Source organism: Cololabis saira, chromosome 24 (genome assembly GCF_033807715.1).
Source record: "Cololabis saira isolate AMF1-May2022 chromosome 24, fColSai1.1, whole genome shotgun sequence".
NCBI lineage: Eukaryota > Metazoa > Chordata > Actinopteri > Beloniformes > Belonidae > Cololabis > Cololabis saira.
The window spans coordinates 21,476,691-21,503,519 of record NC_084610.1 but is presented as its reverse complement, the minus strand read 5'-3'; the positions used below and the strand labels follow the sequence as shown (position 1 = coordinate 21,503,519).

General features: G+C 41.8%; 1 protein-coding gene across 1 annotated transcript in view; it reads right to left on the bottom strand.

Moving 5' to 3' along the window:
- The window catches only part of LOC133425230 (kalirin-like), a 112,656-nt gene extending 86,435 nt beyond the window's left edge, over positions 1-26,221 (bottom strand). The window contains 4 exon segments of the mRNA XM_061715965.1: positions 1,028-1,220; positions 4,136-4,250; positions 4,332-4,406; positions 26,165-26,221. Of these exon segments, the coding sequence (XP_061571949.1) occupies positions 1,028-1,220; positions 4,136-4,250; positions 4,332-4,406; positions 26,165-26,219 (438 nt within the window). The 5' untranslated portion in view covers positions 26,220-26,221.
- Between the last annotated feature and the right edge of the window lie 608 nt (positions 26,222-26,829).

The following is a 26,829-nucleotide window of genomic DNA, read 5'->3' as shown; positions in this document are numbered from 1 at the left end:
AAGTCTAAATGTCAAGAAAAAAGTCAAAATTTCAAGAAAAACATTTGAAATGTTGAGATTAATGTTGAAGTACAATCTCGAGAAAAAAGTCGAAATGTCTAGAAAAAAGTCGAAATTTCGAGAAAAAAGTCGAAATTTCGAGAAAAAAGTAGAAATGACAAGATTAATGTTGAAGTACAATCTTGAGAAAAAAGTGGAAATGTTGAGAAAAAAGTGGAAATGTTGAGAAAAAAGTCAAAATTTCGAGAAAAAAGTCAAAATGTTGAGAACAAAGTTGAAATTTTGTGAAATGTCGAAATGTCGAGAATAAAAAGGAAAGGAAAAAAAGAAGAAAAAAAGAGAAAAAAGGGAAAAATAAGAGAAAAAAAGAAGAAAAAAGGGTCAAACATTTTTGAAAAAGCTCCAGGAGCCACTAGGGCGGCGCTAAAGAGCCGCATGCGGCTCTAGAGCTGCGGGTTGCCGACTCCTGCCTTAGACAAATGTGCAATTTACTTTTATCATTCACATATATGCATTGCAACTGATCCCACTGATTGTGCAAAGGCACAAAACTTTAACAATTAATTGGTATTGAAAAATATAGTAATGCACTTGAAGATTAAATGAGATTTATAAAGAAGCAGATGGCGCATTGATACCTCTGTTGTCTTCTACTCTGATCAAAACAGTGCGCCCCCTAGCGGATAATACACAAATTGCATCTTATTAAAAATTTGAATTCCATGTCTTTTATGCATTTTTTCACTTTTAAATTATCCCGCGGGCCTGATCGAACCTCCTTGGGGGCCGGTTCCGGCCCGCGGGCCGTATGTTTGACACCCCTGTGTTGGTGTTGGGTATTTGTCGTAGTTATATTGGTGTTTCGTGTGTTGATTGTGTCGTGATTTACTGTATGTATATGTATGCTTTCGGCAACAATGGTTACCATTCACGCCAATAAAGCCAATTTGAATTGAATTGAATTGAATTGACAGGGTTGTGGCTCAGCTCTGGTTGGTCCGGGGAGGGGGGCAGGGGGTTTCAGTACCTCGAAGCTGAGCTTGGCGCTGCCCAGGTTGGTCTTGTGTTTCTGCCAGAAGGTGTCGGGTTTGATGAGCAGCGCCGTGTGGATGTGGGAGGAGAAGGACTCCTGCAGCGTTCGCAGCACCGGCTTCACGCTGTCCCACTTGCTGCCGCGCATGTCCACCACCACGGTGAAGCCCCGGGCGCGCACGTCCTCGCTGGCACACACAGGAACTCAATGAGTGCGTTTACATGGGAAGTTTAATTCAGAATTAAAATTAAATCCGATTTAAAATTAGTAAAAATGACCATGTAAACACCTAATTCCAAATGAAAATGGCCATTCCGAATTAAACTTAATTCCAAAGTAAGTGGCTGGTTTATTCCGATTTTAAATCCGAATAGAATAATTCCACGATCATGTATACACTCATTCCACTTTAAATTAATTCCGGTCTTTCTTTCTGCTCGTTCCCTCGCCCGTCTGTCTCCATGACGCTTATATTCCGCGCTGGGCTTGTTTTCCAAACAAAGTTTCAAGATGGCAGCACCCACGCAGTAAACGGTGGTCAAGACAGAGACCATTTATTTAATAAATAGCTTGGAGGACCAGGAAATAATTAAAAGAACAGATGGAAACAGGAAACAGCGGCTAAGTTTGTTTTTCTTCCGGTAGACGTAACCTCCGGTCCGACCCTTATCCAATCAGAACCTTCCCAACCCCCAGACCTTAAGAGGAATTGGTTAAAGCCGATCAAACGTGTTTTCCATGTAAACCTCAATTCGGAATTACTATTTCCATGTCAACTCGAAGGAAAATTGTTTAATTCTTAATTATTTAATTTGAAATAATTAATTACGAATTAAAAAACATCATGTAACCGTGGCCAATGACCTTCAGTGACTTTTCCTCTCCCTCATGGGGTTCCCCAGGGCTCCACTCTGGGCCCACTGCCACTTAACTCGCACATCGTTTTTAAGAAATGTAGCCTGTCCTTTAATTGACCCTTTGTTAAGCCCCGCCCCCATTGCTAGGTCATCATCTCTCCCGTCAGCTTCCGTTGTAAAAACAGGGTCACTTTATTTCTAATTATTGTAGCAAAGAAAATCAACAGCAACTAGATACAAATAAAAAGGAACACTTCAGGTACCATGTAGCGAGTTTAAAAAACTGAGGTTTTCGGGGAAAATAAGATATTTTGATTAGTTTAGCTGATAGCACGGTGGAATGTGCAGCCTTCCACATAACTTTATCCAAAGCAGACATTTTTCGTAATTTACCGATGGTTTTGGGATGAAATGTATTCCTGTGATTCTCTCTGGGTAGCGGGTCTCACCTTTACAACCGCTTAACCATTTTAAGATAAATAAATAAAACTCTTTCGTGGTTGCAGCTATGGGTTGTAGCTGCTGCCGAGCCGACTTTGTTTTGGAAGTACGGATCGGATTTCTGCCAGTTTGGGGATAAAAATACGCTGCACCTTAACTACTAATTACTAATTGTTCCTTTTTACTAGTACAAAGTAAAAAAAATAATAATCCAGTGATTTAAATTTTGATACAGGGCTAGTAAAAACGGCGCTTTTTCCATCAATGTGAACGGGAGAGACGGCTGTTTTGTCCAACCGGATAAACCGGATGTAGCAACGGAGAAGGATGTTTCTGATTGGTCACTCAGGGACCAATCAGAAGGCTCACAAAGGGTCAATTGCTTTACGATCAATTCAAACCTTCTTCAAACTATAAAAACTCTGATTGGCTGCAGCCAACGACACCTGGCGACCTGGTGGGACCAGGTGGGACCAGGTCCCCTGGGTTTGGCTCTCTGCCCTCATTAGGACCTTATTATTGATCTGGGCGTGAGCTTGGACAGCATGTTTGACACACAGATCAGTTCTCTTATTGGTTGATTTTACGGCTCTAGGGAGGGGTGTATGGAGCCAAATCAAGGCCAAAAGTTTTGCTAATTTGAAAATAAAATTTGAACCTGAAAATTATTTTTTACAGTTTCAATTTTTTTTTTCAGTATAAGATCTTTTTTTCAGTTTCAGAACTTTTTATTTCAGTTTCAGATCTTTTTTTCAGTTTCAGATCTTTTTTTTCAGTTTCACATCTTTTTTTTTCAGTTTCACTTCTTTTTTTTCAGTTTCAAATTTTTTTTCCAGTTTCGGACTTTTGGCCCCGATCTGGCATGGGGGCGTGGCATTATGGAGCCAAATCAAGGCCAAAAGTTTTGCTAATTTGAAAATAAAATTTGAACCTGAAAATTCTTTTTTACAGTTTAAATTTTATTTTTTCAGTTTCACATCTTTTATTCAGTTTCACTTCTTTTTTTTCAGTTTAAATTTTTTTTTTCAGTTTCGGACTTTTGGCCCCGATCTGGCGTAGGGGGCGTGGCATCAACTGAGAGGGGCGTGGCATCATGAGTGATAGCATAAAAGAGCAGTCAGTCATGTTGCCTTCAGGAAACGTAGGTTGCAGAAGTTATCAGTAGGAGTATGATTCAACACTGTATACACCATATTCATGTGATTGGCAGTGGAAAAAATTGATATTAGTGACACATTTCTGTTTAAAAAGCTGTTTTGGAGTCCGCTCCGCCATCGCAAACGATACTGCGATGCGTTCACGGTAGTATGTGGAAGTGGGAAATGTCAAACTTTAAAGTGTGGCTGTTGAACTGTACAGTCTGGCATAGTTTATTGCTTTTATACTGCGAATGGTGCCAAGTACGGTCTAAAACAGCTTTTTAAACAGAAATGTGTCACTAATATCAGTTTTTTCCACTGCCAATCAAGTGAATATAGTGTATATACAGTGTTGAATCATACTTCTACTGATAACTTCTGCAACCTACGTTTCCTGAAGGCAACAGGACTGAGGAACGTCCCCCGCCTTCTCTGTTATGCTGTCACTCATGATGCCACGCCCCCTACGCCAGATCGGGGCCAAAAGTCCGAAACTGAAAAAAAAAAATTGAAACTGGAAAAAAAAAGATTTGAAACTGAAAAAAAAAGATGTGAAACTGTAAAAAATAATTTTCAGGTTCAAATTTTATTTTCAAATGAGCAAAATTTTGGCCTTGATTTGACTCCATAGGGGAGGTCCTCCTGGCGCGGTCCGGCGTACCTACCTCGGTATGGTTGATAAGTAGGTGACCAGTCGGCTGAGGTCTTCCTGTTTTATTCGATCGTGGTTGGTCCTGGCGGGGAAGGTCAGGATCGGTCCGCCTCGTTTGTCCCGCCCACCTGAAAGGACAGAACGGTTACTTCCGTCGGCTCGCGTCGGGACCAAGGTGGGCCGAAAACCGGCAGCAGTTGCTGTTTTACCCGACACGAAGGCCACTTTTTCTCGGAGCACCGTCAGCACATCGACGGCCCGGACGGACTCGGTTTTACCAGAACCTGAAACACAGATGGAAGAAACTTGAGCCGCTGGTTTGAGTCCAGTCTCAGTGTTAGCAGGGACACGTTATTCATGCTGATGTTCAGGCATTACATGTAAAATTATTTAAATGATTAACGTAGCAACAGCTCTAGGCGGAATTATGGTTCTGCGTTAAATCAACGCAGAGCCTACGCCGTAGGGTTTATTGTTTATTGTTTATTGTTGTTTATTGAGATCCCCATTAGCTGCAGCAGAAACTGAAGCTATTCTTCCTGGGGTCTTAACAAAATAATGCAATACAAAAGAAAAGAAATGGAGAAAAGAACTTAAAAAAAAAAATACAGAATATATATATATATGTATGTATGTATGTATGTATGTATGTATATATATATATATATATATATATATATATATATATGTATATATATATATATATATACAAAAATACATATATACAAAATCAAGATATTTTAAAATCAAGACAAGAACAGAAACCAAGTCAACTACCGTATATCATCCCCACATATACCTAATATATACATATATATATATATATATATATATATATATATATATATATAAATACCTATTATATAAATATATTATAATACCCTATCATATCTAATATTCCGAGTCAATTCCGAGTCAATTCTATATATATATATATATATATATATATATATATATACACACACATACTCATATATACCTATTATGTAATAACACTATTATCCAATAATACCATTATATCTCACATACAAAAAACATTCATATTACATACACAACTCTATTACATACCGAAACCATTACTTGGACAGATGCTGTTTAAGTAGTATTCTGAATTGATTATTGTTCACAGAGTTTTACATGATTGGGTAAAGCCGTAGGGTATGCGAGTACTATGCAGGAGTCTCTCCGTAGCCTATGCCGTAGCCTGACATGCACCTCCCAAAAAATGTAACTACGCGTCGAGGCGACGCAGACCCAACGCAGACCGAGAGGGCTGTGATTAGTTCGCTCGGTAGCAACGCATCTCTCGTTCCGGTTCGTGAAGAAGTAGTGAACTTTCAGCGCTCTTTTCTTCGTGTGTGTGTGATTTTTTTTTTTTTTTTTTTGGGTTGTTTTGGTTTTTTGCACAATAGTTGTCCTTATCTCTTTGATTCACTGTGACCGGAAAAACCGGAAGCTAAACAAAGTATCAACTAGCGCTCTGGGGGGTACTGCACCGCGGTGAAATGGAGTGACAGAGAAGTCCAAAGGGTTCACCACGGCGTCACGGCGTCAGGCTCTGCGTTGGTTTAACGCAGAACTTTATATCAGGCTTCTGACTTTCACCACAAGGAGTTACAGCGGCTGCTGGTTCCCTCGCTGACCACCAGGGGCCGCCTCTGTTCACGTCAGGCTCCACAGACGTGGTAAAGGGCCAATCCCAATACACCCCCTACTTTCTACCACTAGCCCTCCCTCACTACCACTACCCCTAAAATTCAAGCCACAAATTTTAGGGCCCTTGTAATCTTCCCAGGGCCCAGTCCCGATACTCCCACTACCCCTACTGTTCAGCACTACCCCTAAATTTTGCTTGCTACGTCACTGCGTGGTTTACGTTCGGGCCATGTTTTTTTTTTTATTCAGTCCGCAAATGACGACGAAAAGCATTCTGGGAAATCTTTCTGGCCCTCGGTCAGCTAGTGTGTATCTGAAAACCGTCACTCTGTAGGGCTAGATTGATGCCCCCTAACACTCGTTTAAGCCACTACCACTAGGTGAATTGGGACACCACTACCCTCACGGGAACGTGCAAAATTTAGGGGTAGGGCTGAAAAGTAGGGGTAGTGGGGGGATTTGGAATGGGCAAAAGTGTCCCTAAAGTGTCCTAGCTTCACACCGCCGTGACCGGCGCTGAGCTGACATCTCCACCCTCCCGTCCATGTTTGGATGAACCAGAATTGGCGGAGTCCGCTGGCTCTTATTTTACTATTTCTGTGTTCAGGGAGATCCTTCTCCCCTGAACGCTGAGGCCAAAACCATTTCCCAACCCATCCCAAGGGTTATCGGGCTTCTCTTGACCCGCTGTTTAAGCACATTTTACACAAAGACGCATTTCTAAACTGTGATTTAATATGACATTGGTTAGAGCCAGTACTCGAGTTGTAAAAGAAAATCAGGGGGGATGGTGGATTTTATCATATGGGGACAGATAATTTGTGCTGATTACAAATAATATAATATATTACAAATAATAGCAGTGACCAAAACACCTGCAGAAATACTGCAGGAATGACATAGCAGCAGTTAAATGCAGCCTTCTGTAAGCTTTAAATATCCACTGGGCTTACATCAAATACATCAAAACACAACAATAAAAAACACTTTTCTGAACTTATCAATATGACTCTGTCCTTCACAGGATAAGTAAAATGGATAGCTGCAAAAACTCAAAATAAGAATATTTGTCCTATTTCTAGTTACAATGTCTCATTGAGTTTGAGTTTGATTGACATACCCATAGGCGGCGGCCATTTTATTTTATTTTTATTTTATTTTATTTTATTTTTCTTATTCACTTAGTTGTTTTTTATTATTAGTATTTTTAATTTCTGTTATTTGTGAAGTTATATCTTGGAAAAAGGGGCAGATCAGATAAGATTCTTCTTCTTTCTGCTCCCTTTTCATTCACAATTTAAGAACATTTGTATTTGTATTGAATTGTTTTATTTTTTTGAATGAAATAAAGAATAAAATTAAAATGAAATGAAAATGTCTCATTTTAGTAAAAAAAATCTCATTACACTTAAAACAAGACTCATCACTGGAAAAAACAACAATTGTCATCTGTTTCAAGTAGATTTTCACTTGAAATAAGTAGAAAAATCTGCCAGTGGAACAAGATTTTTTTGCTTGTAAAAAGATAAATCTTGTCCCACTGGCAGATTTTTCTACTTATTTCAAGTGAAAATTTACCTGAAACAGGTGAAAATTGTCAAATAAGTTATTTTTCTGGTGTTATTTTTCTGGTGATGACTCTAAATGTTGAAATAGCAGTAAAACCACATTCATTGATGAAATGACATAAGGGATGGAAAGGGGGGATGGCAGTTTTACAGGGGGGATGATTTGGACCGTTTTTATTTCAGGAGGGATGCCATCCCCCCTCATCCCCCCTCATCCCCCTCAACTCCAGTACTGGTTAGAGCTGCGTTGCCCTCATGCATGTGTCGGTACAATCCACTGAGGCGTCCCTTCAGCCCAGCGGACTTCAGCTTGGACCCGAGGTCCAGAGACCAGCAGCAGACTGGTTTTCACTTCGTTGAGAGTTTATTAAGTTAGGGAATAAAGCAACTAGCATCACATAGTTTCCTCTCGTCCATCACAATGAGGTCCAGAGAGAAGCTCGCTGATGTTCCAATCGATAACCTGAACCTTTTCAGCTCAGACAGTGTGTGTGTGACTTCTTGTACGAGTGCCAACGTGGGGACCTATTCAAACGTTGAACCTTGTGAAGAAGACGTGTTGGCTGGTCGGACCTTCACACGTCACTCTTTACCAGGGGTGTCAAATGCGGCCCGAGAGAGATTTTCATGCGGCCCGCGAGAAGTTTCCAACGGAAAAAAACGAAATGTTAATTCACTAAAAACAAAGGCATAAATAATTGCCATGAATCGCAGCATATCCGATAATATATTTCTTCTACAAATCCATCGTTATTCCACAAAGAGAGCAGTTTTCAACATTTTTTTAGTTTTCTAGAATGCATTTGCCAATTTTATTTCTTTGTAGACGGTCGTTTATTTTTATTAACTGACTACTATTATATATTTTCGCAGGAAAAATATCACTGCTAAAAAAGATGATAGAAGATATTTATTCGGAGAATTTCAGTTTTGAATACGAGGATATGGACAAAGTAAAACAGTTAAAAAAGAAGTGCTGACTTTTTCGCCACACTGGCGTAAATATCCGCGCCAATTTTTAAACATAAATACACTTAATTGTACTGGAAAAATCTCTAAATCACAAAGAAACACTCTCGGATGTAATAAGAAAGATTATGCTTTTAATTAAATTTCCTAAAAAAAAGCGAAATATAAAAAAAACATGTTTCTGTTTATCTTTGTAAAATGATATTAAAAATATCTTACATAATTTGAAAAAAAACGAGAAATTTCAAGACAAGATCCTGAAGAAATATATTTTACATAATTAGAGTGTAAACAAAGTGCATATTTCCTTTAAAATTAACTAAACTGATATTGGATTAGATAACAATAGTAAAAAAAAAGAATTAGAAAAAAAAAATTTGCACCGTTTTTGTTATTTTGAGCGTGCGAGAAAACAATTGGTCAAATCTGGCCCGCCAAGCAAAATGAGTTTGACACCCCTGTTCTTGACGGTCCTGATGTGGTTCAGGCTTCAGGTTAGAAGCCTGAACCGGGGAGTGTATAATGTCCCCACAACGATCCATGAACAAGGATAGATGTGTGTGTGTGTGTGTGTGTGTGTGTGTGTGTGTGTGTGTGTGTGTGTGTGTGTCTGTGTCGACAGGCCTCCCATATGTGTCAGATCATCCAGCGCAGCGGGAGGAAGTTAATCCAACACACACACACACTGAGGGCATTAAACGTCTCACATTAGCAGCCCGACGCGCAGCGACAGCCCTCGGAGGGGAAACTACAAACAACAAGCAGAAGTGGAGCATTCATCCGGCCTCCACCGCCTCCTCCCGGGCGCCTGCGCCGCGTCTCCAGGTCCAGGCTGACGGTCCAGACCCAGACCGCCAGCTCTTTGTTCTCAACACAAGCCACGACCTTCCAGACACGCGGCCAAAACCTGTCAGCGTGAATGAAAGCGGGTCGTCCCAAAACAAGGAATTAGGGGATCACATTCCCAGAAACATTACAATATTCAGTCTCAGACTGACAGTTTGGAGCTGACGCCATCGGCCGGCTGTTTGACTGAGCTCAGATAACGATTATTCTAATCCGATCTGGCATCTTTGAAGTTGCCGCTTTAATCAGCACGCGCGGCTTCGACCCTTCAGTCTTTCAAAACAAAAGTGGTGAACCTTCGCGACTGGAGGAGCTGAAACCGGCAGCTTCGTCGATGTTTACATCAAAATCTCTTAAGAAATGCATTAAAAAGTGAAAGAGTTCAAAAGCAGAAGTTAAAGGGGACCTATTATGGATCTAATACCTGTTTTAAACAGGGCTTAAATGTCTTACAAACAAGCTTTTGATTGTTTTTGCTAAATTAGAAATTCAGCCTCTGAGCCATGTCTTTATCTTCCCATTCTTTAATGGCACAGAATCTGAACGGCTAATAGATCCACATCAGACTGGATGGATCATCCGGGCGGCTGTACAGACACTGCAGAATTTGGTTGCTTTCCTCCTTCTCTGAGTTGGCAGGCTGAGGGGAGACCACTTTGTATATGTTAAAGCAAGAAAAAACATCTTTTTCATAATAGGTCCCCTTTAAAGACGGACATAAGTTAAAAAGAATAAAGACTTTCAGCAGCCCTGATGCATTCTGGGAGTTTGTTCCACAGTGAGGAGCATAAATGTCAGCTACGACCACGCCTGCAGATTGGCGTTGGCGTGTTTGTCGTCTGTGATTCCAGCACTGAACACCAGGTGGCGGCGGCGGTTCCCTTCCACTACGACTCCGCCCCTTTACTGCTCAAACGCGAAGGCAGAGCGTCTGGATGAATGTTGGCAGGGCCGCCGCAAGGGGTGTGCGAACCGTGCGACCGCACAGGGCCTCGCGCCCCAAGGGGCCTCGCGCTATGGGCCGTTTTTTTTTTTTTTTTCCTATTTTCCCTTATAAATATCAACAGTCACGTTCCATTACAGACCTAAATGTGTACTAGTCTGTGCATATCAATAAATATATGTGCAATGATGCGCGTGTCTGTTGTTCAATACAACTGATCAGACCAAGCGCAGACACAAGGTGCTCTGATCCAGACGGTGGAGTTGGAACAAACTGTCACACAATGTCGAGAGAACGAGAAAGATTCAGGAAATTTCCATCAGGGGATGAAATAAGAAAAAAACTAAAGAAAATGGAAGAGTTTAATGCCTCTCTGAAAGGCTCGTTTGATAAATTTGTTACAAAAATCACCGATCCGACTGGGTCTCAAGCAGCCGTGGGGCCCCGCGTCGAGGCAAGAGATGATGATGAGGCAGGGGAAGGTGTCCAGTATTTTGCTAATTGGAGAGTTAAAATTGCGCATATAGACACCCGATCCGACCCAAAAAAATCCCGAAATTTCGCGGGCCCCCCCCAGCCATTTCGCACAGGGCCTCGCAAATCTCCCAGACAGCTCTGAATGTTTGACATTGCTAACTTTTACTGACACATTTATCTTCCCCCCGGCTTAAAATAAACAACGGAACCGCAGTAGGAAAGACAAAGAAGAAGAAGAAGAACACATACGTTTTACCACCAGCAGAGACCGACTGGACCAGTGCTGGTACCAGCTTTTTCCCTGGACCGCCACCAATCCGGTTGATCCTGCTGGAGGAGCCCCCACCCACTGCGAACTGTGAACTTCTGTCGGAGAAAACTTCCAGTTACAGGACGACAGTGTTGGGCAGTAGCGTCACTACAGCCTGCCAAATTCTGCAGTGTCTGTACAGCCGCCCGGATGAGCCGTCCAGTGTGGTGTGGATCTACGAGCCGTTCAGATTCTACTCCCTTTCGTTACGTAACGAAAATACGATTTACATCGGTTGGCCTCCGATGCGTGAAACCACGCCCACAACTAACTCCACCGGCCGGAGCTTCCGCCATTTTTCCGTAGTGGTGTATCGAGCCCCGCCCACTCAGAATCCCAAATAGATAATGAGGTTAGAGACTGGATAGATAAAGACATGGTTTAGAGCAGGGGTTCTTAACCTTTCTGACCTTGGGGCCCAATTTTTTCAGTACAGAGTGGCCCGGGGCCCATTAAATAAATATATATATATATATATATATATATATATATATATATATATATATATATATATATATATATATGTGTGTGTGTATATTCAAGTAGCCTCATAGTTGTATCAACATCTGCATCTGACTGTTATATTAAAAAAAGTACATATTTGCCAATTAACATGTTTAACTTGAATTAAACATATTTTTTTCTGTTAAAAATAAAGTAGATTTTATTTTATTTTTCAAATGCTATCTTATTTTATTTCTCTACCAGCAGTTTGAATTTCCCCTTTTCTTTGTTAATTGTCTCAACACATTTTTATACTAAATTAATATAAACACATCTTAACAATTTAAAAGTTTTGCAGCTTTTCTTTCTTCCCCTCTTATAATCTTATGCCACCACTTTCTGTTGTTCAGTGAGAGAACTGAGCTCTAACTTCTCCTGTCAGGACTTTAAATCTGGGCTGGATGGTGTCAGGTTCTCATATGCATGTGGAGGTGCTCATTGATGAGCCTGAAACGATATTTAGTTTTAATTATCTTCACTGTGGAGAAAGCTGCTTCACAGCTGTATCTGGACCCAAACATGGACAGGATGTTTTAAGATGGTCAGTTTATTTTCTGTGACTTCAGTTCAGACTTGAGTGGATATGTTTGATGAAAAACTTTGTGTTTTGTTTCAGTGGCGTTTCACTTTCGCACTTTGAACGCCACGGTCTCTGAACGTATGAGACACTGGTTTTGTCCCAGTGGGAAGACTGAACAGGATTAATTTGTCCATTCCGGGTTGCATATGTAAAAATACAGCGAGGACAAAACTTAGTTTGATTTTACTTTAAGTTATTTACATTAATAAGTTGTCAGGACTCAGTGTGTCAGGTTTCATCCGAGCCTGATCAGCTGCGACGGGCACAGCCCGCACCGCAGCTCTCTGGTCGCGCTGCAGCAGTTACTTTCCGATGCTTTTTCGAAAGCCCGAACAGTCCAGTCCAGCAGACACGACAGCCCACGCATCTACATCTACCATCCTTCAGCAGTAACGACGGAGCCCACCGCCCGAGCGGCAGCCTCAGCCGACCTCCCGGATGATCACGACGCGCTCGCTCGCTCGCTCTGGGCGCAGACCCAAGTAATCGATCCTTGATCCTGGCGGATCTAAACCTACTCTGTGCAAAATGAAGGATTTTCTCTGTAAAGACACACCATTTCTCTTACTATTACACGTACAGCTAGCTGAGTGTCTTCTTCTCCTCATTTGGTTGGGAGTTGCTATGCAGTCCCGCGGCCCTCGCGGCCCACACGTACAAAACTGAATTTTTTTTGGCGGCCCACTAGATGGCGCTCGCGGCCCAAGTGTGGGCCGCGGCCCTATGGTTAAGAATCACTGGTTTAGAGGCTGAATTTCTAATTTATTTAGCAAAAACAATCAAAAGCTTGTTTTTAAGACATTCAAGGCCTGTTTAAAATAGGTATTAGATGACATAATAGGTCCCCTTTAACTACATTTGTCAGTAGCTTGGTGGTAGCATCGGTGTTTTCTGAATCAGGTAACTTTTCAGCAGTTAAAGGAGCTTGAGGCTCCTTTTAAGAAATGAGACTCTCTAGCGCCACCCTTCACCACGACGGCCGTTGGGGGTACTGCAGCCAACAGTGAAGCCGGCACGGGAGAACGGGGAAAACGCACATGCAGCGTCATGTGATGTCACATCCGCAGCCCAGCGCGGGAAATTCGGGACCGAATTGCAGCACATTTTGCAGCACACGGCCTGTTCAAGGCAACGGAGAGATACACTAGAGGAAACATTCTTTTGGGTTTGGAACGCTTCATCTGACATTATTACTAGAAAACTTAAAATGTATACGGATTTTTTTCATAAATCTTGCCACAATCCGGCCTCAAGCTCCTTTAAGCCCTTTTATTGATCACTTAGCGCGGTAGCGTCCACACAAGCTACATTTCCAAAAGCTGTCAGTCATGTCATGTCTTTATGACGCTGACGTGACGACACTGGTCCATGTAACGGTGCTGTGCCACCTGCATGAGGGGGGAGTTGGAGTGGAGTCGCGGGCGGGAGAGAATTAACTGCGGAGTCGCCATGGCCATATCTCAACAACTATATGAGTGTAACTGAAACAACAGACAGAAATTACATGTTCAGGTGCTTATTGTGCAACCCCAAGAAGAAGCTCCTCTCAACTTCCAGGACGTCGAACACGAACTTAAGAACGCACATTCAGGTAAGCTAACACAATGATTGCCAACAAAGCTAACCATCACTTTCCAGTCTGCTAAAACGAACCTACTAGCAACTTCCCAACAGCTTATTGCAGCTCACTTCAATAAACAATTGAACTTAACTGTTTTGCCTGCGTGTCTGTTTGACTGAGTTTTATTGATCAGTAAAATAGCACTGATTTGGCACAAAGTCGGTTCAATTTAGTAAAATGCTTGGATGTAGTTGCATGGTAACTCACGATTCAATACTGTGGCGATATGTGGCCCACGATAACGATAATATCACGATACACGATATCTACGATATTCAATATATTGTAAGAAATTTCATCAACGATATATCACGATATATGTGACTGAAAAAGAAAAAATACTCGTCTGTAGTTATGCATTTATTCAATGCCAAAACTTCATACAATGTACAAAGAAAGTGCATTTGTATAGTGCTTCACTGCCTCCTAGGCTTGTAAATGTAAACACTGGACAAATTAAAGTGCATGAACATTAATAACATGTTTTCTATAAACCAGGACAGTGCACTGCTTTGTTTCTAATACTGAAAAGTCAGTAAGCAACTTAATTTTGCAGAGTACCTCACTGCCTCCTAGTCTTATAAATGTAAACACTGTACAGATGGACTAATTGAAGTGCATGAACAATAGTGCAGTTACAACTGTGTAAATCCATTCTGTATGTTGTAATAAAATATCGATATTTGCCGTCAGTTTATCGATTATTTATTGCGACAGAGAGCGAAACAATATATTGCAATATTGTTTTTTTTCCCCACCACTAGTGCCGATAACCACCGCCAGTTATTCTCTCTTTGATCGAGCAGTGAAGGAGACGGACACACGGCCCCGACGTACTGGCTGTCTCTAACCTGCTCCGCACTGACAGGAGTCCGATTGATCCTCGATCAGCTGCCAGTCAGGGCTGCAGGCAGTCGGAGGGATCTCACTCGCATGAACCACAAACCCCCTCGGCGGGAGTCGGGCCCGAAATAGCAGCTGCACGCAGCAGATGAAAAGCCTTTGGAGAGACTTGCTGTCAGCCTGTCAGGACTCATCAAACTGATTATGCAACAAAAGCTAATGAATACAGTTCCTCCCGGTGTCCTCTGAGTCGCCGGCCGGTGGGAGACGGAGACATCACAGTCCCAATCATTCTGCATCAACCGGGCCAAAAAAACCAGCCGAGGACCACGGCGCGTGACCTCGGCCACATCTCTGCACACGTGAGCGTTCATGTGTTTCATTTATGCAGTCAAATGAAAAACTTCCCCTGGTTTCACTTTTGCTGGCAGAATTAGAGGAGCCTGAAAATACTGCGGCCCAAGCCTGTGATGTCCAAGACGTCCTTCCTCATCAGGACAAGACCCTTCACAGTAAAGCTCCTTCGGCTGTTTCACACATCTTTTTTTAGATACTTCATTATGAAAATTCATTCTGCTACTTCACAGTAAAACAATCTTCAAAATGAAAAGAAAACGGCTCTTTCAAAATAAAAGCCCCTCAGCTGCTCAGTAGGGATGGGCGGTATGGACTAAAAAATGTATCACGATCATTTCTGGCATTTATCCCAATAACGATAAAAATGACGATAAAAAAAATACCTATTCAACTCCATCTTTGTAACTATAAATCTATCTCGCTCTCAGATCCACCATGTTTGTTACACAAAAACGTCATCAACGGAAATTTATCCTGCTTTCTTTCTTTCTTTCTTTCTGGCTCATTTCTTTCTTTCTTTCTTTCTTTCTTTCTTTCTTTCTTTCTTTCTTTCTTTCTTTCTTTCTTTCTTTCTTTCTTTCTTTCTTTCTTTCTTTCTTTCTTTCTTTCTTTCTTTCTTTCTTTCTTTCTTTCTTTCTTTCAGGCTCATTTCCTTGCTTCCTTCCTTCCTTCTTTTTTCCCTTCCTTCCTTCCTTCCTTCTTTTTTCCCTTCCTTCCTTCCTTCCTTCCTTCCTTCCTTTTTCCCTTCCTTCCTTCTTTCCTCCTGCTCTCTCCTTCCTTCTTCCCTTCCTCTTTTCTCCCTTCCTTGCTCCTTTCCTTGTTTTCTCCCTTCCTTCCTTCCTTCCTTCCTTCCTTCCTTCCTTCCTTCCTTCCTTCCTTCCTTCCTTCCTTCCTTCCTTCCTTCCTTCCTTCCTTCCTTCCTTCCTTCCATCCATCCATCCATCCATCCATCCATCCATCCATCCATCCTTCCTTCCTTCCTTCCTTCCTTCCTTCCTTCCTTCCTTCCTTCCTTCCTTCCTTCCTTCCTTCCTTCCTTCCTTCCTTCCTTCCTTCCTTCCTTCCTGTACGTGGATTTAACGCAGAACCATAAATCAGCTTTACACAAAAACGTCATCAACGGGAATTTATGGTTTTTACCGCGAGATGATAAATTCTTATTGTGGGGAATTTTTTTGACGGTTTATCGTGAACGGTAAAATATCGCCCATTACTACTGCTCAGCCATAAAATTCCTTCTGATACTTGACAATAAAAGCCCCTCAGCTGTCTAATAGTACAAATCTCTCAGCCTTTTCACATATAAACCTGTCAGAAGTTTCAAAATAAGAGCCTTTCAGCTGTTTCCCAGCATGAGTGGACGTGTTGGGACAGCTCAAACCTCCCGTGAATATTCCCCATCACCAGCTGCCACACCGACAATGTTAGCCTCCTCCGGCCACGGCTGCTGTTTACGGGCCGTGGTCCTGTCGTTCATTATTGATGTCTTTTTTAAATCCTGAAGCACCGACGCGGCGTTATCTGTCTGTAACTTCCCGGATCTGCCTCTCACCCTTCAGGACGGGTTTTCCATCTTCTTGTTGCAGACTCTTTCTGCCGCTATCAGCAGACTGGGTGTCAGCTCAGATCTTTGTGACGTCTCCTCTCACTAACCTGTACCCGACATTTACCCGGAGCAGCACATCTTCTGACTCTTTTCAGTGTGAAATAGCCTCAGATCAGGGGTCGGCAACCCAAAATGCTGAAAGAGCCATAATGGACCAAAAACACAAAAAACTAATATGTCTGGAGCCGCAAAAAATGAAAAGTCACAAAAACACATGCTGCATGTATCTATATTAGTTATAACTGGGGGAAGATTCTTTTTTTCATTATGCACTTTGAGAAAAAAGTCGAAATGTCGAGAAAAAAGTTGAAATGTCAAAATTAATGTTGAAGTACAACCATGAGAAAAAAGTTGAAATGTCAAGAAAAAAGTTGAAATGACGAGGAAATAGTAAAAATTTCTTGAAGAAATTCAAAATGTTGAGAAAAAAGTCGAAATGTCGAGAAAAAAGTTGAAATTTCAAAATTAATGTTGAAGTACAACCATGAGAAAAAAGTTGTAATGTCGAGAAAAAAGTCGAAATGACGAGGAAATTGTCAACATTTCGTGAAGAAATTAAAAATGTTGAGAAAAAAGTTGAAATGTGGAAATTAATGTTGAAGTACAATCTCGAGAAAAAAGTTGAAATGTTGAGGAAAAAGTCGAAATGTTGAGAATTAATATTAGTTGTAGTTGTAGTTGAGAGAATAATATTGAAGTATTGTTGTAAGTATTGTTCATGTAATAATTGTCTCTGGAAAGATCCTAGAGGCAACATTTGTTGTATTAGACGCTATACAAATAAAATTTAATTGAATTGAAGTACAATCTTGAGAAAAAAGTCGAAATGTCGAGAAAAAAAGTCGAAATGTCGAGATTAAAAAGGAAAGGAAAAAGGAAGAAAAAAAGAAGAAAAAAAAAAGAAAAAAAGGAAAAAAGAAAAAATTTTTTTTTTTAAAGCTCCAGGAGCCACCAGGGCGGCGCTAAAGAAGAGGTTCTAGAGCCGCGGGTTGCCGACCCCTGCCTTAGAAGGTTTCTGAGCCGGGGTGCGAGGCTGAAACGCTCGCCACTAGTCCAGCTTTCAGACGTTGTCTCGGGAGCGATTCTTGAAACAAGGATGTTAAGACGGATTTATTCAGAATTAATGTAAACTCGTAATAATCTAAGTTTACGACGAGATAAACAACTAACTGTGGCTGAAATCAGGTGGGCGTGTTCTGGCCCGCCTCCAGACCTGTTCCTTCCATCAACTGCATCACGGTGCTGGGGCCTCATTTATAAAGCTTGCTTGCGCACAAAACAGAGCTGAAAGATGCACAAGCCACCTTCTACGCAAAGGTTGGGATTTAAAAAGAAATAACTAACCGAAAAATCTGCGTATCTCTACGCCAACCCTGACCCTCCCGTAGGAACAGTCTGAAGATATGGGGAAACTGGCGACGCAGGCTGTGAGGTGGTGAAATGAAGCCAGATTCATGTCATACTCTTAATAATGTCATCACATATCAGACTTATAATATAATAGCGCTGATCGTGTCCCTCTGTGTTTGAAACACAGCGTGGGTCAGGACTCTGGTGCTGCAGCCGCGGTGGACACGCCGGGAACCTCCTCATCACCCACCGCGACAACTGGAGAGTGACTGAGGACAGAACAAATGAGTGCCGGGCCACTCTACGGAGCCCCTAAAGGGATTTTTTTATATATATAATGAGTTTTACGCGCGCGTGAAACTTTTACGTGCAGGTGTAAGCCTAAATTATGGTTCCGCGTTAAAACAACGCAGAGCCTACGCCGTAGGGTACGCGGCGACGCACACCTACGCCGTAGGCTCTGCGTTGGTGACGCGGAACCATAAATCAGCCTTGAGCAGCACTGAGGGGAGAGGGGAGGAGGGGGAGCGGGGCTGCGGGGCTGTTCTTGCATCGCCTTCGCAGAGTGTCTTGATGATTTGCAATTACAGGCTGAGCCTACCGCTAGTTTTTAAACTGTAAAAAGTGGGGGGGACAAAAACATGATTTTGAAAAGACGGGGGGACATGTCCCCCCTGTTGCGCCGGGGCACTCACGGCATTTAGCGCAGCAACGGCGTGCTGCCACTCACTCGCTTTATTTTATACTATCTATATACTTTTTCTACTTTTACTGTGACCACCAAATAATGTGGTTTTCCTGTCCTCCACCTCATCCTCAACATCTCGTTCTCAGTCTCTGTGAAATTTAGTGGCACGGTTGCCTGGCTGGACACGTCTCATTCATCCTGACGCACAAACAGGTTGCAGGAGCTGCTGCGCATGCTCAGCAGACTCATTCATATGCAAATACTACTTTGCATTGCCCATATATGGTCAAAATTGGGCGTGTAGAGGGCGGGATATGAGGCGGATCCAGCTGCGCAACCTTCCAGCTGGACTGTGATTTATAAAGGGAACATTGCGTGCAAGTGTGTGTGCACGCGGTTTTATAAATCCAGATTTTTTTTTGCGCCCGGCTTTTGGGTTTACGTACACTTTTAGTGTGGATCCTACGCACTCTTTTATAAATGAGGCCCCTGCTCAGTACCAGGAAAAAAGCTTCAAAATCAGAAACCTGTGGTTGACATCACAGGAGGTGTGTCCTGTTCTGCGTCTACAGTCTGAAGCTCCTCCTTACAAGGCCAGCCCAGGCCAGGAAGTTCCCTGACGGGGGAAGAGCAGGGACATCCTCATCGTTGATGGGTTACGCAGTTGGTTGAGTGATCGGTCAGTTGATTGATTGGTTAATTAATTCTGTGGCTCGTCGGTCGGTCTACATTTTAATTAGTTCATAGAGAAAAGAAATAGCTCATAAAAGAGGACCTAGATGTAGAGACCTGACAGGACCTTAATCAGGGTGTACAATATTATCTCCTGTAAATTCAACTCAGCTGCGTTTCCATAAAGAACACCAACTTGAATCAATTTCTGAGCCTTGTATGGCTTTTTATAAATCAAACGCCCGAGTAAATCCATCAGTCAAGAAGGTTTTCAGAACAATATTCCCTCATAAAAATCTTCCACCTGCAGCCACCAGACTCTCCAACACACAAGAGCTGCCTCAATACGTCTGTAGCCTCCTAAATACAAACGTCATGCAGTACTGGAGTTGAGGGGGGATGAGGGGGGATGGCATCCCCCCCTAAAGTAAAAACGGTCCAAATCATCCCCCCTGGAAAACTGCCATCCCTCCTTTCCATCCCTTATGTCATTTCATCAATGAATGTGGTTTTACTGCTATTTCAACATTTAGAGTCATCACCAGAAAAATAACACCAGAAAAATAACTTATTTGACAATTTTCACCTGTTTCAAGTAGATTTTCACTTGAAATAAGTAGAAAAATCTGCCAGTGGAGCAAGATTTATCTTCTTATTACAAGCGAAAAAATCTTGTTCCACTGGCAGATTTTTTTACTTATTTCAAGTGAAAATCTACTTGAAACAGGTGAAAATTGTTGTTTTTTCCAGTGATGAGTCTTGTTTTAAGTGTAATGAGATTTTTTTACTAAAATGAGACATTTTAACTATAAATAAGACAAATATTCTTGTTAAGATTATGAGTTTTTGCAGTGATCCATGTTACGTATCCTGTGAAGGACAGAGTCATATTGATAAGTTCAGAAAAGTGTTTTTTATTGTTGTGTTTTGATGTATTTGATGTAAGCCCAGTGGATATTTAAAGCTTACAGAAGGCTGCATTTAACTGCTGCTATGTCATTCCTGCAGTATTTCTGCAGGTGTTTTGGTCACTGCTATTATTTGTAATATATTATATTATTTGTAATCAGCACAAATTATCTGTCCCCATATGATAAAATCCACCATCCCCCCTGATTCTTTTTACAACTCGAGTACTGACTTCATGTAAAACTGAAACTGCGACCAGATGTGAAGCCTCTGCCTCTTAGACGGCCCTGATACACCATCATGTTAGCTCACCTAGCCTCAGAAAAAGTGTATTCAACACATTCAACTTGAATTTGGACTTCAGTTTCACGAGTGTCGCTGGTTTTCAGATCCCCAGAGCCTTTGAACTCCACCATCACATCCAATCTCTCTCTAAACAGGAGCCCCTGAAGAAAATCTTGATTTGGACCCCTAAAGAGTTAACAACATCTCTGCAGGATGACCACCATTTATCCAGAACAACGGAGCGCTGAGGCGGTTTCCTCTCTGATTCATCAGGAACCATCACTCATGAGCTCCTCCGCAGCCGACCAAACCCTCCACCAACCCAACCCAAAACCTTTGAGAGGGGAATCTCTGCAGGCCCACGAGCTCTGCCGGTTCTGAGGTGTTCAAATATCTGGAGGAGAGGGCCATCCATCCAGCCCCCAACTAGACCCCAACCATCTGATTACCAGTCCTTCAGAGGAGGATGAGGACAGGAAGATGAGGAGAGAGGAAGAGGAGGGGAGAAGAGAGGAAGAAGAGGAGAGGAAGAGTGGAAGTGTGCTGTCTGTAGGGATGGGCGGTATGGACTAAAAAATGTATCACGATAATGTCTGGCATTTATCCCGATAACGATAAAAATGACGACAAAATTGCAAAAAGGAATTCATCCTTTTTCTTTCTTTCTTTCTTTCTTTCTTTCTTTCTTTCTTTCTTTCTTTCTTTCTTTCTTTCTTTCTTTCTTTCTTTCTTTCTTTCTTTCTTTCTTTCTTTCTTTCTTTCTTTCTTTCTTTCTTTCTTTCTTTCTTTCTTTCTTTCTTGATTTCTTTCTTTCATTCTGGCTCATTTCTTCCTTCCTTCCGTCATCAACGGGAATTTATCGTTTTTACCGTGAGATACAAATTCTTACTGTGGAGAATATTTTTACGGTATATCGTGAACGGTAAAATATCGCCCATTCCTAGCTGCCTGTATTACAAGCACTAGCAGCGATAGGAAATATGATACAATATGTTAGGATAAAATAAGTTAGGACACAATAAGTTAGGATATGATGTGTTAGGATACGATGTGTTAAGATTAGCGTTGTCCCAATCAGGATTTTTTAGCTCCCGATCCAATCCCGATCACTTGAGTTTGAGTTTCTGCCGATCCCGATTTTTCCCGATCCGATCACTTTTTTTGGCTCCCGATACAATTCCGATACTTTTTCCCGATCAGATACATTTTGGCAATGAATTAAGTAAAAAAAGAGGACTAAAACTCAAATTGTCTCAAGTTTCTTTAAGTATCCATTCTCTCCAACATGGACATATATTTATTTTCACTGACTGCATCATTGGATCAAAACAAAGCGTATCAGCACTGGTGCCACAAAATGTAGAAACTAGGGCTGGGACTCGACTAAAAAAATGTATCGAATTAATTACAGGCTTTGTAATTAATTAAATTGCAATTTGATGGCATATCAATTTAACCCGAGAACAATGAGATTTCCGTTTTTTGTTTGTTTCAAATGGATTTTTGTATACGAGTGAATGATTGACTAGTGAAAACATATGTTCAATTTATGAAACACTTTATTTTTATCAAGGTGGTGCTTCACCAAGAACAAATCAGTGCAATTTGCTATAAAGTGCAGTAAATTAAATATATGCAGTATGCTCATTGAATGAGACAGGTAGCCTATAGTCAAGGATCTTCTGTAAACACTTAAATATAACAAAATACTTTCAACTGTTTCAAGTGCATTCCAGAACATGGAAACACATTAGAAAACAGAGCACGCTTCCATCCATCCGTTTTTTTAAACTAAATTTCCATCCAAGGGACTAACGAGACCCTTTTCGTCTGCGACTTCATCATCTTTAACGTGTGTGGTAACAACTTAGCTTGTTATGACGACGGCCGCACTTCGCTGTAACACTAATGCACGTTGGTTTCAGAACCCATAGATATATATACTGTATGTATATATATATAAATATATATATATATATGTATATATATATATATATATATATATATATATATATATATATATATATATATATATATATATATATATATATACATATATATATATCTATGGCAGAACCCTTGGGAGAGAGAGTTGTAAAACGCTCTGATCTCGCCGCGGAGCTTACAATGGGAGTCGACGTAAGTGTCATAACTCTCTCGGTGCGTCCGAAATGCCATACTTAGAAAGTACTAAGATATCTTAAATACTAAGTTCGGCACAATTTTGAGTAAATATCAGTAATTATCAGTAAATATCATTAGGGTGGAAGTATGTGATTTTGGACGCAGCCTCTCTCTCAAGGGTCGGGTTGGTGCGCCGTCCGTGTGAAAGTCGTCCCGTGAGAAATGTTCCGAGGGGAAAAAACTAATGCGATTAAAATGCGCTATTTTTTCTAGCACACTATTTTTTCTGTAATTAATTAATCGAAATTAACACGCTAAAGTCCCAGCCTTAGTTAGGATACGATGTGTTAGGATACAATACAATAAGATACAATAAGTTAGGATACTTTAGAATTCGATACGATACATTAGGATACTTTAGGATACGATACATTAGGCTACGATACGAAACGTTAGGTTACGATACAAAACATTAGGATGCAATATGGATATGTTATGATACAATACGATACAATACATCATTAGGATATGATACGATATGATACAATACATTAGGATACGATATGTTAGGATATGATACGATATATTAGGATATGTTAGTATACCATGCATTAGAATTCGATACGATACGTTAAAATATGTTAGAATTCGATACGGTATGTTAGGATACAATAAGTGAGGATACAATACATTAGGATACTAGAGATGGGCGGTATGGACTAAAAAATGTAATTTCTGACATTTTATCCCGATAACGACGATAAAAAAAATACCAATTCAACTCCACCTTTTTAACTATAAATCTATCTCGCTCTCAGATCCGCCATGTTTGTTACACAAAAACGTCATCAAAGGGAATTTATCCTTCTTTCTTTCTTTCTTTCTTTCTTTCTTTCTTTCTTTCTTTCTTTCTTTCTTTCTTTCTTTCTTTCTTTCTTTCTTTCTTTCTTTCTTTCTTTCTTTCTTTCTTTCTTTCTTTCTTTCTTTCTTTCAGGCTCATTTCCTTCCTTCCTTCTTTTTTCCCTTCCTTCCTTCTTTCCTCCTGCTCTCTCCTTCCTTCTTCCCTTCCTCTTTTCTCCCTCCCTTCCTTCCTTCCTTCCTTCCTTCCTTCCTTCCTTCCTTCCTTCCTTCCTTCCTTCCTTCCTTCCTTCCTTCCTTCCTTCCTTCACGTACGTTGTGCGTCGATTTAACGCAGAACCATAAATCAGCTTTACACAAAAACTTCACCAACGGGAATCGTTTTTACAGCGAGATGACAAATTCTTATCGTGAGGAATTTTTTTGACGGTTTATCGTGAACGGTAAAATATCGCCCATTCCTATAGGATACTGACATTGATGTTTCTCCATCAGGTTCTTCAGCAAACCTTCAGATGACGCTGACTCGTCTCCTACATGTTCGATAGCTCTTCTTTAACTGGTGTGAGAGGCAGATCTGGTCCTCATCACTATTAAGACCAAAATGTTTATTTTTGGAAGAGAAAAATACGTTTTAATCCCAGTCTTTTTAAGAGACAGCAGATCAAGTCTGTGACTGAAGATGAAAACCTGTGAAGTCGCTTCTATCTGCATACGGAAACTCCTGGAATACTGGAACACTTCATCACTGAGGCAAAAAAAAGGGCCTTTTGAGAGAAACTTGAATGATTTAATGCAAATGTGAGAATGCTTAAGTGTCCTTTTTTGAAAGAACACAAGAAGATTGTTAGACAGACGTGATCGGGTTTGGATTCACAGGGAAGGAGTTAGGAACAAGACAAAAGTGTCTTCTTTGTCAAACTGTAGTCATCTGCACAGAGTCATCGCCGTCCTCCGTTTCTAAAAAAGGCTTCAGACTTTTTTTTTATTCCACAAGACATCGCATTTTTAAATGTAAAAAATAAAACCCAGCCGTTGTGGACAAAATGTTCCTTTAGATGTGGAAGTGTAGAGAGTTGGAGCGCGGACATGTCATGTGAAATCAGCTGCAAACCAAATTCCTCCACAGGAACCAAACACTTATGGTACATATCTTATAGAGGGTCTGCATTGACGTCACTTTCCCACTGGACCACGCCTCTTACTCACACTGAGTGGCAAAACTGGCTGAAACTAGTAGGGGAAACTGTGGAGAAGACGGAATAACAACCGATTATCGGCTTAAATTAAAGGCAGTTGGACTTGACACTGACCCGTACAGTTACCCCAAGAACCAGTGGTCCATGGACATTAATATTTGGTACAGTTACCAAGAACCAGATGTCCATGGACATTAATATTTGGTACAGTTACCAAGAACCAGTGGTCCATGGACGATAATATTTGGTACAGTTACCCCAAGAACCAGTGGTCCATGGACATTAATATTTGGTACAGTTACCAAGAACCAGTGGTCCATGGACATTAATATTTGGTACAGTTACCAAGATCCAGTGGTCCATGGACATTAATATTTGGTACAGTTACCAAGAACCAGTGGTCCATGGACATTAATATTTGGTACAGTTACCAAGAACCAGTGGTCCATGGACATTAATATTTGGTACAGTTACCAAGAACCAGTGGTCCATGGAAATTAATATTTGGTACAGTTACCCCAAGAACCAGTGGTCCATTGACATTAATATTTGGCCACGAATCCAGTTTCCTGATATGCATATGTACCGGTACTTCATTTCTACGCCGGAAATACACAAAGCAAAGCTTGAAGCCGTACAAAAGTCTTGACGCTTGGTCCAACTTCAAGGCAGGATTTGTTGTAGAAATTAAAGTGATGAGGACACCGAACTTTATGATTTGACCGTTTAACGTTAGCTACCCAAAAATCCAACATTACCTGATACAAAATGGGAACCGCAAATCCACGTTTCGGTGCCTGGAATCCAGTTGTTTCTGTGAATTGCAGGGATCCATTTGTCTCTCTTAAGCTTATTTTTCGGCAGTCTGTAAAACGATAACTCCGATTTCTTGCTAAATCTATGAGTACAGTCGATCGCACAACAGCCCTTTCCCATTTTAGATGTTTTCCAGTTGCTCAAACTTTAAGTTTACGCTGCCACTCAGTCTTTCTGCCACTCAGTCTTTCTGACACTCATTGGGCGAAACCCGCTGTGAAGTCGCATCTGTGACATCATGCACATTCCCTCTATACTATGGTATTGTGTTTTATCATACCTCATCACATCGACCATATAGTATCGTATTGTTACATACTGTTTTGTATCGTACGGTATCTTATCGTGGTCTTGTATCGTACTGGAAAGCATGGTACCGTATCACATTGTAATGTATGGTTTTGTTCTGTGTATGGTACCAGAACCATGTGGTAGGGTACGGTATGGTGTGTAGAGGCGGGTTCCCACCCAGGATCTGCAGGATCTGCAGGATCTGGGTGCTGGACTGGACTCCACCAGAGTGTTTCACAGCAACATCAATTCACATCACATTACATCACACACACTCACTCACACACACACGTTCAATAAACCAGCAGGCCTTCCCACAATCCTCCTCGGTCGAACCCTCCACCCCCCAGCACACACACACACACACACACACACACACACACACACACACACACACACACACACACACACACACACACACACACACACACACACACACACACACACACACACACACACACACACACACACATGTGTACTGTAGTACGTTCATGTGGTGAATGGGCGGATGTGGAGCATCATGGCGACAGCATCCTCCACCACGCACCCTCACACACGCTCACACCCCACCTGCCGTTGCCAGGCCGTCCGGGCCCGCTTCTCCTCCTCCTGCATCCGGATTCATCCTCCCCCCTCCTCCTCCTCCCCCTCCTCCTCCTCCTCCTCCTCCTCTTCCTCTTCCTCTCCTCCGCTCTGGTCCGTGGGTCTCTGCTGGTGCCTCCTCCCCGCCTACCCGTCCATCCCCGCCGGTCGGTCCAGCAGCAGCTCCGGGCGGTGCTCGGTCCTCCTCCTCCTCCCTCCTCCTCCTCCTCCTTCTCCTCCTCCTCCTCCTCCTCCTGCTCCCGGTACCGATCACTGCTGCATCCTCCTCGGCTCAGCCTCCTCCTCCTCCTCCTCCTCCTCCTCCTGGGATGCTGATCTTACGGTACCGTGATCCCGGGCAGCATCACATCCCGTCCCCGTGCAGCGTGCCCGATCCCCGGGAGCGGCACCGCGGAGCCTGCGTGCGTCTGCTGCCGGTCCGACCAGCTCGGTCCGCGGCTCGGTGCGTGTGTCAGCACGCAGGCGCGCCGGAGAGGAGGCTCCGCAAGCCCAAGTACCCCCCGATCCGAGGAAGTGAGAGGAGCTGCAGCCGAGCCAAGGATTTATTATTTGATTTTATTTATTTTGTACATGTATAAAACAACAATTCAAGAGAAGATAAGAGAAAAAAAAAAGAATTTCATACTTGATAT